The following is a 19,116-nucleotide window of genomic DNA, read 5'->3' as shown; positions in this document are numbered from 1 at the left end:
ATTAGGACCACAAAACTAGATGAGACCAAGAGGCATCAGTACAAGCTCTTTCTCCAGGGTGGTCTAGTCTTAGCTGTATTTTTCAAAGCTTCATAGAAGCCTCTTCAGGAAATGAGAACATCAACCTATTACCTATATGCTCCAGTTCTTTCGGACCTTATTTGTTACTCATCAAATCTAATCCAAATTCTTCACATTATACTAAAAGAAAAGAAACTATTAAAAGACATTAGGCAAAATAAATACTTTATTGTTTTATTTTTAGAAATCAGCCTTTGTGTGATAATTCAAACATTTATAAACCTTCTAGATATTCTTTCAAAGAATATTGTTAACATCTCAACCACTTTTGATTAAAATTTCACACAAAGAAATAGAATAAGAATTGAAAATTATAAATGCTAAAGGAATAATTCCAATAAATTTCGTTGTTACTTTACACATTTATTTAATACATACAAAACCAACCAGGAAACCACTTTCCTTTTTTTGTCCCTAAAAACAAATAGTTCTCACTGGTTAAAACTGAATTAAAACCATCTATTTTGAAGAGAACAAATCTAAATTACTTTAATTTTGAAAAAACAAAACAAAACCAGCTTATTCATTTCTATCCATTCAAGTCAAAGGCTCCATTATTTTGGCAATACTCTACTTAATTAGTCTAAAGGATAGAAGAAGAAACATCTCCTTATAGGAAGTCTGGACAATGCAAAAAGTATAGTGTTTAACATAAGGCATGTTTCCGAAAGAAAAATAGTACATAAGCTATAATAAAATTACATTTGTCTTGGTAAAGTAACAAGGCTTACAGTGTAAGAACATTAAGTAGTTGTAGGTAACCTCATACAATTCTATCCTACTGCTATTAGTAACCTCCTCAAGAATTAAGAGCAGTTTTTACAACAGAACAGTTTTTTCTTCTTGGAAGTGACACTAATTAACAGCAGTGGAGGGAAAATCATTGGTTGCTTCAAGCTCTCAAAAAATGAATCAGTTATTGCACAGTAAATACCTCATAGAGGTCAGTGTTTTAAGAAGCTAGTCTGAAGAAATAGGTCATTTATAAGTTGGTTAAATCTGGAAGTTTTCAAGTTTTAAAATTAATTCTACATAGGGAATCAACTGGAAAATAGTGACATACAAATAAATATTAGGCTTTCCAAATGGCTATAATTTTGGTAGTTTAGAAAAGAAATAAAGTCAGCAAAGTGCCTAAGTTTCTATGTACGTTTTTAAAAAAGATATGCATAGAAGAAATAAACATTATACACTGTATACAGTAGCCCAGCTCAGCAGCAAGTATCTTCTGAAGCACAAGTAACACCTCCACCAGTGTCAGTCACTGATCACTCCAACATCACAGAGCTAGCACGATCCGTGCCAACCTTGCAAAAGAAAGAGAAGTGAACGTTAATCATGTTTCAAGTATCGTTATTAAAAGGTTCTTCAAAAACAGGATGAGAATGTTCTATATACAGTATATGTATATAAACAGTATACACACATAAACACATTTAGACAAAAAAATTAAGAATTGACACTAAGAATTTGTGATTAATTCTCAAAATGCTGGTCCATAAACTGTACACTGAAATAGCATTATAATCAATGCTATCAAAATAATACCCAGGTTTGAAAGTTCTGATTTTTTTTTCAAAAAATTTTTTTAACGTTTATTCATTTTTGAGAGCAAGAGACAGAATGCAAGCTGGGGAGGGGCAGAGATAGAGGGAGACACAGAATTGGAAGCAGGCTCCTGGCTCTGAGCTGTCAGCACACAGCCTGATGCAGGGCCTGAACTTATGAACCGGGAGATTACAACCTGAGCTGAAGTCAGACACTTAACTGACTGAGCCACCCAGGAGCCCCTGAAAGTTCTGATTTCCTCAATTCCAGTACTAATTTAAGTACTATAATGAAGTTTCAGTAAGATAACACACTATCAATAATCCCCTAGAAGTTATTATTATTATCAGATTTCACTCGCTTGCATTTCCAATGCAAGGGGTTGTAGTTTTTCACACTGTAGGATACCATATTATATACATTAAAAGTTAAAATTTAGCCACAGAAACAGTCCTGGGTACTAAGAAAACAAAGCATTAAAAATAAGTAATAATTTATAATTGGCTAAACAAAAAATTTCCGAAAATGTTACCTATAAATTCCATTTAATGACTATCTTGCTTAGAATTAGATGCTTTACTTGAAGACACTGCTGCCAAAAGTCCACTTACAATTTCCCGTCTGATTTCCCCAACAATGGACTCTTTAATCTAGAATAGAAAAAGAGAAAAATTAGAACTCAACAATATGACCATAATCTACTTTTTTTGTTTTCAGAAAATCATAAACAGCACTTAATTCATACAGCCAGCTAAGCCACAGAGAAAACTATAGCCTTCATATGAAACCCTCAGGAAATACAGAGATAGTGAGGAATCATGTCCATCTCTCCTCAAGCCCAGGTCAGACTGTGAGGTCACTGTGCAGTCTAGCATAACTCAGATAACTCCACTATGAAACATCACAATTCTTAAGTTAAAAACATTAAAAGTGTTACTCCATAGATTAAAAAACTTTATCTGCTTCATGACACAAAGTAACCCACAAGAACTGTTTAAACGTTAGATTCACTTTTATGTTTTTTATTAATGTCTATTTTTGTATGGTAATCAACAGTATACTCAAATGTTCTCATTGTTAAGAAAATTCATTAGTGGAAAAATAATATACAGGTATATTGCCTGTTTATACCAACTGAAGTATCTAAAGAAGTTAAATATTATTAGGATCTAATATCCACATCTGAAGTGGAAAGAAAAAATGAAAATTTAGTACAATTCATTTTAAAACATGAAAAACATCCTCTAAACAACCATAAACTAAAGAAATAAAAGTTTTCTTGGGGCGCCTGGGTGGCTCAGTTGGTTGAGCATCCGACTTCAGCTCAGGTCACGATCTTGCAGCTTGTGGGTTCGAGCCCTGCATCAGGCTCTGTGCTGACAACTCGGAGCCTGGAGCCAGCTTCAGATTCTGTGTCTTCCTCTCTCTCTGCCCCTAACCCACTCGCATTCTGTCTCTGTCTCTCTCAAAAATAAACATTAAAAAAAAATTTTTTTTAAAGAAATAAAGTTTTCTTTACTTGTATGGTAAGTTTGTCACCTGTCTAAAAACTTTGTTTCACATAAGGATATTGAATCTTATTTTATTGTTGGAAAAGGCACACAGACCTAGGGACAATGAAAATTCCATCAAGATTTTCTTGTCCAGATGCTCAAACACTACACATGCCTATCCATGCCATTTTCTTTCTAATGATACAGCATCACCTCCAAATAGCTCTTTGTGAAGGCTTTAAATGTGGATTTCCTGAAATAAACTGATAATGTGTTCCCAAATTAGAACTTGAGACACTTTCAAACCAGCTTTTAAAAATTCTACATATCCACAGTTTCCTGTCAGCCTGATCTATTTCCTAAAATGTTCCTAAGTACATCCTGAACACATCTCAATTGAAGTCTTTCCAAGAATGGTTCTGTATTAATCTGTCATGCAAAACTGGTACATAATACATGGACTTATACAGAAGTATTCATAGAAACAAATGCTCCTTAGTTACCAACCATCTGTATCGGAATATATTTAAATAAATACAAGATTCTTTTACCTCCTACCAATATTTCTAAACTTTAAAACATCATGAAAGTTTCTGACTTTCACAGTACTTGAGATTTATTTTTAAATGAGTACGTGTTGGATACAAATATTATGAAAACCAGAATCTCTTTGCTGCAATGTACTATATGCACAAACACAATGTGTTGAATCAGAACCTCTGCAAATGTGTATTTACAAAAGACAATAAGTAGCACAGTGTTCCCAGTCCTGTTATTCCATTCAATATGGTAATTTTATTAACTTTCCTTGTTTTGTTTTTGTTTTGTTTTGTTTTGTTTTTTTGAGAGAGCGAGGGAGAGCACGAGCAGGGGAGAGGGGCAGAGAGAGGACAGACAATCTTAAACAGGCTCCATGTTCAGCATGCAGCCCGATGCAGGGCTCAATCTCATGAACCTGAGATCATGATCTGAGCAAAAATCAAGGGTCGGACACTCAACCAACTGAGCCACCCAGATGCCCCCATTGTTCTTTATCATCCAAAAAAAAACCAAAACAAAAGCCAAAAAGTATTCTTTTCAAACCAAAATGTGTGCCAACATTTTTTAAGTAATGTCCAGTGCGGACATTACTAGAATAAAACATAACAAAAGTGTGTTATAATCTGAATGGGCACAAAATAGATACTGTTTCATAAAAATATTAAATATTGTTTCAAATAATATTAACAGGAAAAAATAAAAAGCATTTAGAGAATAACAGACTTTAAAATACTAGGTCATGAAAAGTAAGGGCAATCTCAGATGATAGTGAGGACAGAAAACTGTAGCAAGAGCAGCTTGGATGAGAGGGGAGCAAGAAAGGAGTGCAGCTAACAGATGGTTCCTACCAGGGAGAAGGAGACTGGAACAGGAAGGGTGAGGCCAAATGGGGAGTGTCTGTGCTATGAGTGTTGTAATTCAGGGAGAGAACTGGGTCTCACTAATGTATCCCAGAATAAAGTAAGTGCTCCATAAATGAAAGCACCAATGAGAGAGAGAGAGGGAGAGAGAGAGAGAGAAGTGAGAGAGCAGAGGCACGAGAGAGAGAGAGAGAGAGAGAGAGAGAGAGAGAGAGAGAGAGAGACATCTGACACTAAAGGGAACAAAGTAGAAAAACAAAGGATTAGAGAGAAACCAGCACCGAAAACAACAAAATGCACTTAATAATTTGCTGAAGGAAGAAGCATATGGACAAATAAATTAGCTCCAAAGTCTCGCATCCTACGGATTAGGAGTAAGAAAAGTCCACTGGGATGGGAAAATTGCCTTTAGGAGCACAATTTCCAGAAGAAGTGGCACAGGGGGAGGACAGATGTGAGTGAGATTAAGAAAAGAATGCTCACTGGCAATATAAGCAGAATGCCAGTGTGAAGTGTGGGGTACTAACTACATCCACTCAACAGGCATCTACTAAGTGACTACTTCGGGGCAGCCATCAGACCACGTGATCACTACAAGAAGTTACACTAAGAATACAAACAAACTATGTATTTACCAAAATACACATTTCAAGTGTGTTAGATAGACTGTAAGAAACATATAGGCATGAACCAAACCTAGGAACTTCATTCAAAAAGAACTCTCTAAAGAGAAAAGCAATCTATGTTTATTCTTTGATATTTAACTTCTGTTGATCTGCTTCTATGGCACATGCTCATTTATTCTATTAAGTAATCTTTTTATTTTTTTTAAGTATCAGGCCACTGATTACATACATCACAGACCACCTGGGCAAATTCTAAGAGAGTGTAGTTTTCCCTCCAACAACATATACAATCTGAAAAATGAGTTACCTATAACCTGACAAAAGCTTTGTTACTGAATGAGCATATTAAATATTTGTCTGAAAGGACTTTCAGAGTTCTCTTTCAAAAGAATTCTGCTGTATTAACACATTATAATGAAAGCACACTTTTAAAAAACATCACAGATGGTGAAATGATGCAAACAAAAGCCTGACAGACATCATTGTTTTCATGCACCCATGAGTGCAGGAAGAAAACTTCCCTGTTAAGTGTCTCCCAAACATGCCTAATCCTCACCTGCAAAACTGTTCAACACAAGCTCAAATCCTGCTGTCCTGAAGAGCGGCTTTGTTAATGACGTCAGGGGCACAGAATTTACTGGAAAAGCAGAGTCTAATTTAATTTTCTTGGTGGTTGATATGATAAGCTCTGACAAAAACTGGAATTCAGTACCATGTGTATTTAGGCAAAAAGATTATGGATTTGAAATGAATAGAACCAGGACTAATCTGAATTTTACATATTTTGTAAATAAAGTTGAACAGACCACCACCGTAACTGAGTTAAGATCGTATCAACACAAATTACTTTTTTAAAATTATAAATGGGATTGGATTAACTTATTTAATAACATGTTTTTAAGGCGCTTCAAAATAGCTTATTTTCGTAAGTACATCAATGTTCCACTTCACACCGTGTTTGATCTATATAGTTTGCTTGATAAATCCTTATTTGTAAATAGCAAAAGGATAAATGTTAAGGCCAACGTCCTACAGACTCTGCCAAATTTTGAATAGTAACAAATTCTGAAAAATTCCTCAAACATTTGCCTTGCATGCCAATTTAAATGTCTTCAAAATCAAAAGATCGTTCTTATTTTATGGGAAGTTCTTATAAATGATTAAGTACTACTGTAGGACCAAGAAACAACCATCTTTTCTACATGCTGTGTTGTATCAGCCAAAGAATCAATGTTCTGGTCTAGGAATACCTTATTCCTAGGAAATTACTCACAGCACATATCAGGTCACCTGTTAACAAACAACTTTAAAAATGAGGACTCAAGTGTGCATTAAGGGAATATTTATGCCAAATGAGCAATATTAAGTTGAGTTTTCAAGGAAAACCTATTAGCTAAAGCAAGCTAAAAGGAACAAAAATACCACATTTCTAGAGAAAGAAAAAGTTACCTTAAAACTTACTTCCTCAGTTAATTAATATAGTGTGGAGAAAAATAATTACTTAATTTTACTCGACAATTGATCTTTGATATTAAACATATAAATAAGAATGGATTATAATCATTTGCACCTAATGAGCAAGGTGGATGTACAGAGCTTGCTAAATGTTCACCAGGTACATACAATGAACTTATAAGAATTAGGTTTACAGAACAAATCAATATCAAGAATTACAACCTTTTATATGTTTTTATTTGTTTGTTTTGTTTTGTTTTGTTTTGAAGTAGGCCTCATGCCCAGCACAGACCCCAGTGCGGGTCTTGAACTCACAACCCTGAGATCAAGACCTGAGCTGAGATCAAGAGTCAGACACTTAACTGATTAAGCCACCCAGGCACCCCTAGGACCTTTTAAACTTGAAGTTGATAATTCATGTCATGAAAAGAAATTACAAACATGTAGTCTCTTCTGCTAGAATGCATATTTTTAAAACGTAAATTTGTCTCAACATGAGTTACTGAAATATTAGGAAACGAGTATAAATTTCATGTCTGCTTATATGTAGTTTCATCCATAAGAAACACGGGACGAATGCAGAGAACTGCACTCAGCTGAATACAGGAACAGAACACACAAAGTGCACACATAGAAACATCTACGAGCTATCTCAGGTCACTGTGTTAGGAGCCACACCTACCCACATCTGCTATTAAAACTTTCCGTTGGATTTCATCTTACTCTCCTCTGCTACTTTGCAATACCTCACAAGCTGCAATCCTTCCAAACCCCAGTTCCACAAGCAAATTTCAGGTATTTTTCAAGGTCAAGTACCATATTTATTGTAGTACTTAAATATTTATTAACCATTTCACATGTATACTATTGTGCTATTTTTGCTAGATTTCTATCTTTTTTAAAATATGTCACGTACAAAGTTTTAGTTATGCTTCTATTTTCCAAATAAGCTCTGTGGTTTTTTACTGCACCAATGTGCACAGCCCAACAATTTTTAGGAATATATATGTATATATACATATATATATATCATATCATAGCAAAAAAGACTGTATTTATTTTTAACATACTTCTCAAGCGACTATTATGCAGCTATGAATGATGGCACCCAATACACATGAACTAATCTCTGGACCCAGAGGATCAATGGCCCATTTGAGGGAAGAGTCTGGTCTGCTGCCACCATTCTTGACCTATAACCACTAGAAATTTGTTCTTTCTTACTCACGAATTAATTCCAAAAATACGTTAGGCTCATATTGCTGAATTTATTGGAAATATGCAAATTAAAAACAAGAAGCCACTGACCCTAATTTCTCTGGCCCATTTTGACCTTTTCCATTTCTAAATTCTTAGTTCTTAAATACATTATACTACATGTTTTTCTGTGTAATTTTTGGATTGTTTCCTGAGTTAGTCTTGTTTGTCTTCCTACTAGTCTTTAAGCTTAAGAATTTCACATCATTCATTCATTTATTTGAAAGAGTGAGTGAGAGGACGAGAGCATAGGAGTGGAACAGAGGGGCAGAGAGAGAGTATCCCAAGCAGACTCCACACTCAGCACAGAGCCTGAAACAGGGCTTGATTCATTGACCCCAGGATTATGAGCCAAGTCAAAATCAAGAATCAGATGCTCAACTGACTGAGCTACCCAGGTGCCCCAAGAATTTCATATCTTATATGAAATCCCTTACAGAGCATATACTCATTAAGACTCTAATGTATAGGCTATCTCCCCCTTTTAACTAATGGAAAGATCCTTTCTGATCATGTTTTTAATATATCAATGGTAAAAAAAATATATTCAACATGTGTTATTTTTATCCTGTGCATGCTACTGCATTTTGTTCCCAAGCACAGTGTAATGTGGGAAGGAAAGGAAAAAAAACAAAGCCATCAAAACTTTTGATCTGTAGTCTCATTTTTTAAATGATATAGGGGCGCCTGGGTGGCTCAGTCTCTTAAGTGTCCGACTTCAGCTCAGGTCACGATCTCGCGGTCTGTGAGTTCCAGCCCGCGTTGGGCTCTAGGCTGATGGCTCAGAGCCTGGCCTGCTTCCCATTCTGTGTCTCCCTCTCTCTCTGCCCCTCCCCCGTTCATGCTCTGTCTCTGTCTCAAAAATAAATAAACGTTAAAAAAAAAAAAAAGATATATATATATTATTCCTTCTAATTGCCAGTTCCCAGTGCCTGAAACAGCTATTTTACTAATCTTCTCAATTAACTTTTGACCTCTGACTACTAATCTTCCTAATTTTTTACAGTCCTTGTAGTAACCTAGAACTATGGTTAAATGCTTCAGGTTTACACACTATCACCCAGGATAAACCTTTTCCTTCTGTATTTCTATCTTTGAACAACTCATGTATCTTCCACATATCTCCACCCACTAAGCCAAATCAAATTCTTTATACAAATCACAACACTATTTTCTCATGTCAATTGACATTACACAGTGATGATTTTTAATCCTGGAAGAGATCTAAATCATCGTCCCTATTTTACAAATGTAGAAATAAGAGGTCTAAGAATTTTGTCACATGTTTAGATATTTTGAATCCTACAAACACTTTCTTCATCAGAGTGAATATAGAAAATTGCAATTATTTCACACTGGAGTATAAAATTTGTAGAAATGCCATTAAAACCCTATCTTAATAGACACGAGCTAGATCAATGGGAAAGTTCATTTAAAAGCTCAGAAAATTACTGAATACAGTGAATCAAAGCAGTATCTTATAATGTTCAAGTAACATTATTATCCAACTCATATCTCCAGATAAATTAGGCATAGATTTTACTCACCTCTCGTATGACTTGCTGCAACTCATCTTGCTCCACATTTTTATGCATTTCCTCAGTAGCTGGCATTAATGGGATTTTTCCATTCCCTTCTTCCACTACAGATTTAGGTCCTACAGCCTCTGACGCTTCTTCAGCTGCACCAACTTCCTCAGAACTTTCCACATCTGGAGGTGTCTGCACAGAGCCCATTCTAGAAGGAGCAGTGGGCGTCAGGGCCACTGACGCTCGGAATACTTTCTTGCTTGGTACCAGATGGGTCTTGGGTTTGCCCACTGAGTCACTACAAGGTACTCCAGTTCTTCTATTAGCATGAGAGGGACCAGAACATACAGAAGAGGACTCGGATGTTGCTTGGGAGAAAACGGATTCTGAGCTTTCTCCAGGAGGAATTTCAAATGCCATTTCTCCAAGTCCCATGCCTAATTCAGACTTCAGATAGGACTGTTCCCGCATCAGTTCAGTGACCTGGAAATCAGAAAAATTGCAATTCTTCTCTCTTGAAATTAAGACTGGTAGTTAAAAGAAGATTAAAATTCTAGCTGTGATGACTGCCAGAAATCACTTAGCTTGTAAAGACATGATACTAATTCAATCATTTAGGAACTAATCAGTTGCATTTGCAACAATATAGGAAAATATAAATTCATGGTGAGATAAAACCATGAAGTATGTAACTGGACTATACAGGTGGATGAAATTTTACTTGTTACCACATGGTATCCAAATTACTTGTTAAGGAATAGTAAAGAAAAACAAAATAGCTACTCGTAATGCTTCTGCCCTCAAATTAACCAATTTCTTTAAAAGATAATAAAAATTTGGGGCTCCTGAGCAGCTCACTTGGTTAAGCGTCTGACTTTGGCTAAGGTTGTGATCTCATGGTCTGTGAGTTCGAGCCCTGCATCGAGCTTTGTGCTGACAGTTCAGAGACTGGAGCCTGCTTCGGACTCTGTATCTCCCTCTCTCTCTGACCCTCCCCTGCTCACGCTCTGTGTCTCTCTGTCTGTCTCTCTCAAAAATGAATAAACATTAAACAAATTTTTTAAATATAATAAAAATCAGACTTTTGTTCACAAAGTAGTCATCTTACAGATCCAACTACCTAAAGGACCCGTAATCAGACTGTGAAAGCATATTTCCCCTGCAGCATAAACACTTTTTATACCGCATTACTTCCTTTACACCATAAAGATAAATCACTATTGCAATTAACTAGCTTTCTACTAGTGGCCTAATATGGCAATAGACTTTCACAAGTGCCAAACTCCCTTCCAATCAATTTAGATAATACCTATTTCTGTATGTAAAAACAAAAAACATTTCATATACACTAGGAAAATTGTGTGTTTATGAAATGTTTTATCATTCCCTTCCCCAGTGATTTGAAAGGAGAGAGGCTTACTGGTTCCATTACATTCAATGGAGAAGGGCATGACAAGTTATCAGCGCTTCTACTGCCACACATTCCCTGGAAAAATAAGAACAATATATATATATATATATATATATATATATATATATATATATGTGTGTGTGTGTGTATGAATAAATTGTTTTTTCAAATTGCAAGTGTTCCATAATAAAATGAATTGGCTAATTATTACCCTGAAACATTCTTTTATGTTGCAAAGGTCACTCTCAACATGGCACCCTATAAAATGTGTTATTATGACTAAGTGCATAAAAGATGTTCTGGTTCTCCACTGTCACCAACACACATTTCTCAGAATAATGGATTGAAACATTTTATGGAAAAATATATTCATCAATGATAAATAATACTCTTATTCTATGCTACTCTTATTCTACATATACACATGTAATACACACACATTCTTATTCTACTCCATATGTGTGCATATGTATATGTATGTACAGAATCATTCACTGTTAACAAAAACAACTGTGTTATTCAAATAACAAAGAGAAAAGCTCACAATTTCAACATTTCAAAACAATGCATTTTATGACTGCAAAGGTCATAGCAAAAATAATCCAATGCTGAAGTTTAAATTTCATGGAAAGAAACATTAGAAATTTGAACAGTGATACAAAATAAAGAGTGTTTTATTTTCTTGGCTGTATACATGTTTTTTGCCTTTAAAAAGATCTCATTTGATTCCGTAAAAACCATAAAGACTGGAAAAAAATCCAAAATAAAGGAAAAATTTATAGGGAATAGTTATTTACTCAAAGGCAAAAAAAGCTGAGTGAAATATATGTTTATGTTCTTGGCAGTTAGTTACACGCAGTGATTAAAATCTAAATTAGTCATGTGTTAATCCACTATCATTTTTCTTCTAAAACTAAAAAATTCTGTATTGCTCCTTATTATTATTAAGCAAATATGATTAACAATTTTCAATATATTTCTAAATACACTCAATATTTAAGAGAAGAATCACAACTTGTACATTCAACTGATTTGTGGGAAAGGATCCTTAAACATTCCGTTTGCCTCACTGCCATTAAAATAAGTGGTTTTACATTAAGGCATTTGCCCTAAACTGTGCGGCCCGTGGTAAGTCCTAAGTGAAATCCGCTGGCAACCCCCACGGCACCTACCGCAAGAGCTGAGGCACGGAAGGGAGAGGGCATGCGCACAGCGCGGAACTGCTCCTCCAGGCCCAGCAGGCGCTCCTCCAACTGCAGCTCCAGGTCCTGAAGCTCCATTCGGACTGAATTCCTCAGACTCTGAAGCTGATCAACTTCATACCTGTCGGTACAACGATAGGCACAAGGTTGAAAAGAGCAGTTCGGAGATTCACGTTCACAACTCTCTCACAAACTGCTAGAAGGTACTGAGATTGCAAGTTCTGAAAATCAGCACAACAGTGACTGCCACAGGTGGGACCAGGAGGACAAATGGTCTTTCTTCCTCTACCCTCTCTCCCAAACAGTGAACAAAGATTACAACCACCATCTTCCTCAATACATGGAAAGCGGTTTCATTAGTAAGACACTCTGCCTAATTTCACTTACAGGGGTTCACAAAATAAACGGTACACAGCAGTAGGCATAAAATCCAGCTTAAAAAAAAAAAGGCTGATGATGCTTTTTCAGAATTAAAAATATTTTGAGTTACATTAAGACAAAATGAACTTTTTACCTTTCCTCCTCGGTCATATGATGATAAACCATGGTTTGCTGACGTAGCATTGCCAACTCTAAATCCATCATTTGCGTCCTAAATAAATTCAGGCTCCGCCTCATTACCTGGAGCTCCTGAAAAGTATTCTAGAACACAATATGACAAAGTTATACTTCTAAATCAGACAAAAAAACTTTGTAACACAAAAATCTAAATAAGCACTTACTTCATACAGAGGTAGAACAGATGATTTCTGAGAACTATATGGAGCAGCAGCAAGATCGGGTCCTCTCGTCACAGGGTACTTCAAAAAAGTAAGAGTCTGATTACAAATCAGTGTTAAAGTGCTTACCTCCAAATTATCTAAGGTGTTAAAAAGGTGCAATTGGGGGTCTATATATAGTTCTCTTGGAGACAACAACAACAACAAAAAACCAAAACCCCACTTCATATTGTGAGGAGGAACCAAATACCTCAGTCCCCAATGCTACCTATATTACTCCTATCTGTGTCAGGTAGAAGTCTGTCTATATGGAACAAAGAAGAGGCAAAGAAACAGGTATATTTCAAATCTACATCTTACGGGACTTCCCTCTTGCCTCGAGAAAGAAGAAAACAAACAAAACTCAAAAATGTATTAGCAATAGCAGATTCGGATTATAGGAAATTACTGAGTTGGCTGGCCAGAGTAGCAGGCAGTCATCATACTGCTCACAGACATTTGAGCATCTACTGTGTGTCATTATTTTAGACAGTGAAGAAAAAAGACAAAAGAAAGCACAAAAGGCATTCCCAGCCTTCAAGTGTTTTCACAGTGCAAGGGGAAAAAAAAAAAGGGAAGTGGGAAAAAACTTACAATGTTGGGGTGGGGGAGGGGAGTGCAGTGATGGAAACAAACAAAAATCTAGATTAGGTGAATGATCCTGGCGCTGATGACACCTGAGCTGAGCCTTAACAGGAAACAGGCCTTGATCAGGCAGAGAAAGGCAAGGGCAAGGGACTCCAGGTTAAAACAAACAAACGAACAAACAAACAAACAAACAACAGTGGCATTTGTAAAGACAGACACAGGAACGCACACCTATTTAAAGAACTGCACGCAGTCCAACACTGCTGGAACACACACATGAAGAACGAGACTGGACAGTCAGAGACAAGTCATGAAGAGCATCTGTCTACTGGGGGGTGGGAGGTGGTGAGAAGATTATTTAGCTGAGTTACTAATGGGACACCCAAGAGGAGCAGACCACATGTAGAGCTGGTCTAGAAAGGTGCACCATCAAAGCGTAGGTGGGTTGAGCCCTGGAAACCCTGTGCTTCACGTAATTACAGCTGGAGAGTTAGGTATCTCACTCACAGATTTTTATAAGGAGGAAGAAAAAAATACCCACATTCTGGTCAGACCGGGAGAAAATCATTAGGTGACCATCCTCATGAGGATAAAATCTGTATTTAAAAGAAAGTATACTTTGCCACTTAATAAGTTGCAAATTTGATTTTGCCTTTCCTAGTGGCATCCTTCCTATGATGTCATCATAAGAGATCTATTATATACACTGTAAACCTCCTGACTCCTAGCTGAACTCTGTGATCAGGACATTACACTGTCATTTTCTTTATTTCCTCAAACTAAACACAAGTAGTGTGGAGACAGATTTAGAAAGGCAAACCTAAAGACAATTTGTTTTCAAAGTTTTTTTGGAACATTTTTTGCAGCCCACCAACATATCTGAGTGCAGTAATTTTAAAAGTGACAAGACAGACTATTTTTATTCAAATTCACACTTTACCTGATTTTTTTTTCTTTTCTGGGGCAGTTCCAGTCTTTGAACCCAGTGGAAGCAGACTAATTCTGTGCCAGGAGACCAGCATCAGGAGTCAGTAGATGAAGGGGGAAACTTAGACAGCTATGAGCAGAGCCAGGGGAACACACGGCGACACAGAGGTCGAGGGAAGGAAAGCTTAGAAAGGAAAGAGGCAGTAAACACGATCAAACGGCAGAGAAAGGGAGGCAGCATTTGAGAGGGAAGATTTTTTAGTAATAGGTACAACCTGACTTAAAAAAAAAGACAATGGAGGATAGGCTAAAGAAGGGAGGTTACCTAATGAGCAAAATCTCTTCTCCAGAAGAGAGGGAGATTATGAGCAGAGAAATTAACCTTGTTCAGGATTAATTATAGCTTTTCCCTTAAGATAGGAGGGAAGAGTACAGGAGGAGGGCAGGTTCAGAGAAGTTTAGGCATGTAAGAAAATGAGGCTGAGGTGGTTCATGCCTGATGGGACTTTGCTTCTTAGTGAATTAAAAGGTGCTCAGATCAGTAAAAGAAAAAAAAAAACCATTTTTTTCCCCTCATACCTGTGAAAGATTCTGCAGTGAGTTTCTAATATCATGCAATACTCTTCGCAACTGCATTTCAATGGCGGAAGGGGGGTTCACAGAGCACGCTCGGTAAGGGTAGGCAGCATGTCGATGCGAGTTAGGACACCCGAAAGGGGTAGTGAAGGCACTACAGGTGGCGCCTGATATGTTGGGAACACTGTGAGTGCTCAGAGTTCTCATGTGCTCACACAGGGGCCTCTCCTGCCACTCCGAGTGGGCAGAGTGAAGAGAACAGGTGGACTGAGATACTGGTGCCGGAGCATAGAGCGAACAGGAAGGAGTCCTTCGATGATGGCATTCCTCCAACCGGTTCACCTCGCTCTGAGAGGCTTCTTCTTTCTTCACAGATGATGGAGAGATGAAAATAGTGGATTTAACTAAAGACTGACCATCGTGCTCAATCACCTCTTTTTCTAATTTCTGTTCCTCTTCAGGTGTGTACTTGTAAGTGAAGGATGGTGGACTGCATCTGGTCTCTTTTCCTGGGGACAACCGAACATTGACAGAGGATACGACTCTTACCGGGCTCAATAAGGTTGTTGGTAAAGACTGAGACCTTCTTAGAGGATAGCCAGCTTTTGCAAACAAGTACCTTTGTTTTAACAGATCTTTCGATTTTATCAAGCTACGCCCTACTCTCTGATTAGACAGACTGCAAACCTTCATTTGAGCTCTTTGCAAAGCGGTATTAACTCTGTCCACAGAAGAGGGAGGCCCAGTTGTATTTTCCGAGCTCTTCTCACTGCATCTAGCTTCAATGGAAGCCAGTGATTTGAGAATATGGTGTGTGGTATACTGGGCAAATTCACATTCACTGCTTTTATCCACATCACTTTCGGCACTTGCTTCCCCCAGCAGATCCACTGGCTGTGCTGGAGACAAATCCTCTTTCACTTCAGTAATTGCAGTAATGTGGTCCCCTCCCCCACAGGGGGACTCTGTGTTCCCTGCAGGCTCAACAGTCTCGCACTGGGGGAAATTCTGGCTATCTGACCTTCTATCAGCAATTGTTGCTGCCTTCTCTCTTCCCTTCTGAAGAGGGATCAGAGACTCCTCCTCTGACTCATGAAAATAAGGCTGGTCTTGTGCTGTTGGTGTGACAAGGTCTTCACCAAATGAGGTGACTGTTGTCTCACTGTCACAACTGTCGGCACTACTCCCCATAGCCTGCAAGGACTCATGAACCTGTGAAAGGAAATGGGCGGAAAAATGGAGAATTTGGATAAGAGGGATCACTAACAAAATGCCAAACTGATATGCCATTTCTATACTTTCAGGGTCTCCCACCTTGGTGACGGCCCTGGTGCTGCTCAAAACTGTGTTTTACTGCCCCTAGTCAGGAACTCCTTCACTTTCCCACAAAGCTTATTCCAGACCTTTACTATTTACCTCAGGTCCCCTTTTCAGCACCCATTTCCTTTTCTTCCAACACATGACACTGAGTTACTGAGAAGATGGACCGAAATTTCTTAACTTTCTTCCCCAACACCTACAAATGTTCCCCTATCTCTCCCTACCATTCCTTCCTCTCCGTTCTGAAAGGAAATTTGCTTTTTTTCAAAGCAAATCCTCCAGTCTATACGTCTGATCACTTCCTCTCCAGGACTGTGGTATTTCTGCACAATTTTATCCCAGATTTTTCTGCATCTGTCTTCTTAGAGCTCCTTCCCTTAGCCAAACAACTTTCCTGAGTCATCCCCCTTTGAAAAAGACACAAAGACCTATCACCCTTATTTGAAAAAAACAGTCAACATCCGTACCTTCTTTTCCTTATCATCACTTTACTCTGCCCTCATGCTTCTGCCTCATTTCTTACCTCAAAACCACTCACTCAACCACTCACCAAAAAGCTGAATTCTTATCTTTCTATGCTCACGTCCACAGATTTCCTTTTAAAAAACGCTCTCCTCCAACTCCCAGTTGTTCTGCCCACTGGATTATTCTTTCTGAGCCTCCTTAAACACTTCTCTTGTCTGTGTGCCCCTCAGGTACTATGTTCCTGGAGGCTCTTGTGGCTTCTCTTTTTCTCTTACCTCCAATTTTATTTAAAGTTTGCTCCTAGATATTTTAGACTAGACACTTTCAAAATGCTTCTGTACCTTTGCATACAAGGGCTCCATATGTTACACACACAGAGTATAAACTCCTTAAGGATAAAGATGTGCCTGTTACCTGGGTTATCTAACACACTCCACCATTAAAGTCATAGAATATCCAGAAAGCTATGTAACACAACGTTAGCTATTAAATAAACAAACTGAAGCAATAGTGGGAAAATAGAAGAAAAGTATCAGACAGAATAATGATCAAAATAACCTCTATTTACTGAAAGTCAAAAAATAAAGAAGGAGGAACTCTCTTTGTTTTTAAATGTTCAGTCAGAGAGGGGGCATCTGGGTGGCTCAGGTGGTGGAGTGTCTGACTCTTGATTTTGGTTCAGGTCATAATCTCACAGTTCGTGAGACTGAGCCCGCATCAGGTTCCATGCTGACAGCACAGAGCCTGCTTGGGATTCTCTCTCGCTCCCTCTTTCTCTGCCCCTCCCCTGCTTGCATCATAGACTCTAAGTAAATAAATAAACATTTTAAAAAATGTGTCAGTGCTTAGTCAGAAAGAGATGCAGAATTAGTGAAAACTAAAACCCGTAATCAAATGCTTAGATAACACCTACGTCCTGGAGTTTTATTCTTACTGTCATTTGAAAAATAAAGATTATACAGATTCAGTCTTGAAATATATAGGTAGCGAAAAATCACCTAAATAGGAAGAAGTTGATCAGAGTGCCTACTACAATGGAAATTTTTACCTGAAGATGACTGAGGGAGAGGCAGTCTGTCGAATCTTCAGCAAAGCCACTGCTGTCAGAGTGTTGACTTGCAGTACGTAACAAATGATCTATCAAAAGACATGCAGTTAGGGCAGAACTGCTAAATAGGACTTCACTGGAAAGAAGGTCTTACAGATATCTAATTCCTGATACATGTCTGATACGTATTGATTCCTTCTTAATAAAATATGCATCACTTATGCAAAATGTGGCTTCAAAGCACAGAAGGAAGCTTGAGTTCAACCAAAAACTGAATCACATCTATCAGAAATTCTGTGTTCAGTTGCTAAGTTCCGGTTTCAATATATTTTGGTATAACCAATTAATTTCCTATCCTTGGAGGACAACTGGCTGAAAACAAGAACCACACTGATAAAAACAGGAATCCCAAAGGAAGCCACTTCCATTATGTAAATATGTAGATATTCAGCAGGTGAAATTAGAAGTTTAAATGTAGTGTGCAAAAAAGTTCTATTATCTTCCTAATAACAAAATAAGAATATACTTAAGGTGCCAATAAATTAAATAATTTGCAGGCAAGAGTACTTAAATGTTTCTGATGTTTCAAATGATGCAAACATTTGTAAGTCATGAAACAATGATTTCATAACAATTGCATGAAACTCAAATAGGTTCAACTGATACATAATGTTGTTAATCTTAAAGAAACCCTGTTTGCTTTTTGGCCTAAAAACTCTAATTCCTGGTTAGTATAACCTGAAAACACTTTTTAAAATAAAAAGGCCACCTAAGCACAGCAAGGATGATCACATGGCCATCCACACTGCAAGTTTGGGAGAAACTTTATATCTATAACATTTACTAAGGGAGAAGCTTCATGACAAGGTCAAGTTCTGCAGAACTTCAAAAGCATCAAGCTAGGGGCACCTGGGTGGCACAGTTGGTTAAGTGTCCAACTTTAGATTTTGTCTCAGGTCATGATCTCATGGTTTGTGGGATTGAGCCCCATGTCGGGCTCTACTGATAGCTTGGAGCCTACTTAGGATTCTCTCTCTCCCTGTCTCTGCCCTTTTTCAGCATGCATGCATGCTCTCTCTCTCTCTCTCTCTCTCAAAATAAATAAATAAATAAATAAATAAATAAATAAATAAATAAGCAAGCAAGCATTAAAAAATAAAAGCATCAAGCTAAACAAAGTGTGTTTTACCAGAAACCTGATAATATGTTTTAATAAAATCCAAAATCAATTAAACTTTGCCTCACTTTGAAAAATATCCCACTTGTAGCTGCAGGTTTAATCTAAGAGTATCACAGAATGGCATAATTTTTTCTCATCATAATTAGAAAAATTCTGTAATATTGCTTTGAAGTGAACAAAATTGTATAATGACATATAAAAAATTGATCCATACCTTTGATAGGTCTAGGTAAACTGGAACAACTGTGAAAC

General features: G+C 37.4%; 1 protein-coding gene across 5 annotated transcripts in view; it reads right to left on the bottom strand.

Moving 5' to 3' along the window:
- Positions 1 to 229: 229 nt before the first annotated feature.
- The window catches only part of ITPRID2 (ITPR interacting domain containing 2), a 40,551-nt gene continuing 21,664 nt past the window's right edge, over positions 230 to 19,116 (bottom strand). For 3 of the 5 annotated variants that reach the window (XM_030328287.1, XM_030328290.1, XM_030328291.1), the window contains 9 exons: positions 17,685 to 17,773; positions 14,855 to 16,063; positions 12,725 to 12,802; positions 12,517 to 12,644; positions 11,973 to 12,123; positions 10,810 to 10,875; positions 9,408 to 9,872; positions 2,162 to 2,279; positions 230 to 1,388 (listed from right to left, as the gene is read on the bottom strand). In XM_030328287.1, the coding sequence (XP_030184147.1) occupies positions 2,175 to 2,279; positions 9,408 to 9,872; positions 10,810 to 10,875; positions 11,973 to 12,123; positions 12,517 to 12,644; positions 12,725 to 12,802; positions 14,855 to 16,063; positions 17,685 to 17,773 (2,291 nt within the window). In that variant the 3' untranslated portion in view covers positions 230 to 1,388; positions 2,162 to 2,174. The remainder of the gene's footprint in view (positions 1,389 to 2,161; positions 2,280 to 9,407; positions 9,873 to 10,809; positions 10,876 to 11,972; positions 12,124 to 12,516; positions 12,645 to 12,724; positions 12,803 to 14,854; positions 16,064 to 17,684; positions 17,774 to 19,116) is intronic. The other 2 variants (XM_030328288.1, XM_030328289.1) reach the window with 2 other exon arrangements.

This window comes from Lynx canadensis, chromosome C1, assembly GCF_007474595.2.
Source record: "Lynx canadensis isolate LIC74 chromosome C1, mLynCan4.pri.v2, whole genome shotgun sequence".
Classification (NCBI taxonomy): domain Eukaryota; kingdom Metazoa; phylum Chordata; class Mammalia; order Carnivora; family Felidae; genus Lynx; species Lynx canadensis.
The sequence above is the reverse complement of the archived record's forward strand: the minus strand, read 5'-3'. Positions and strand labels throughout refer to the sequence as shown.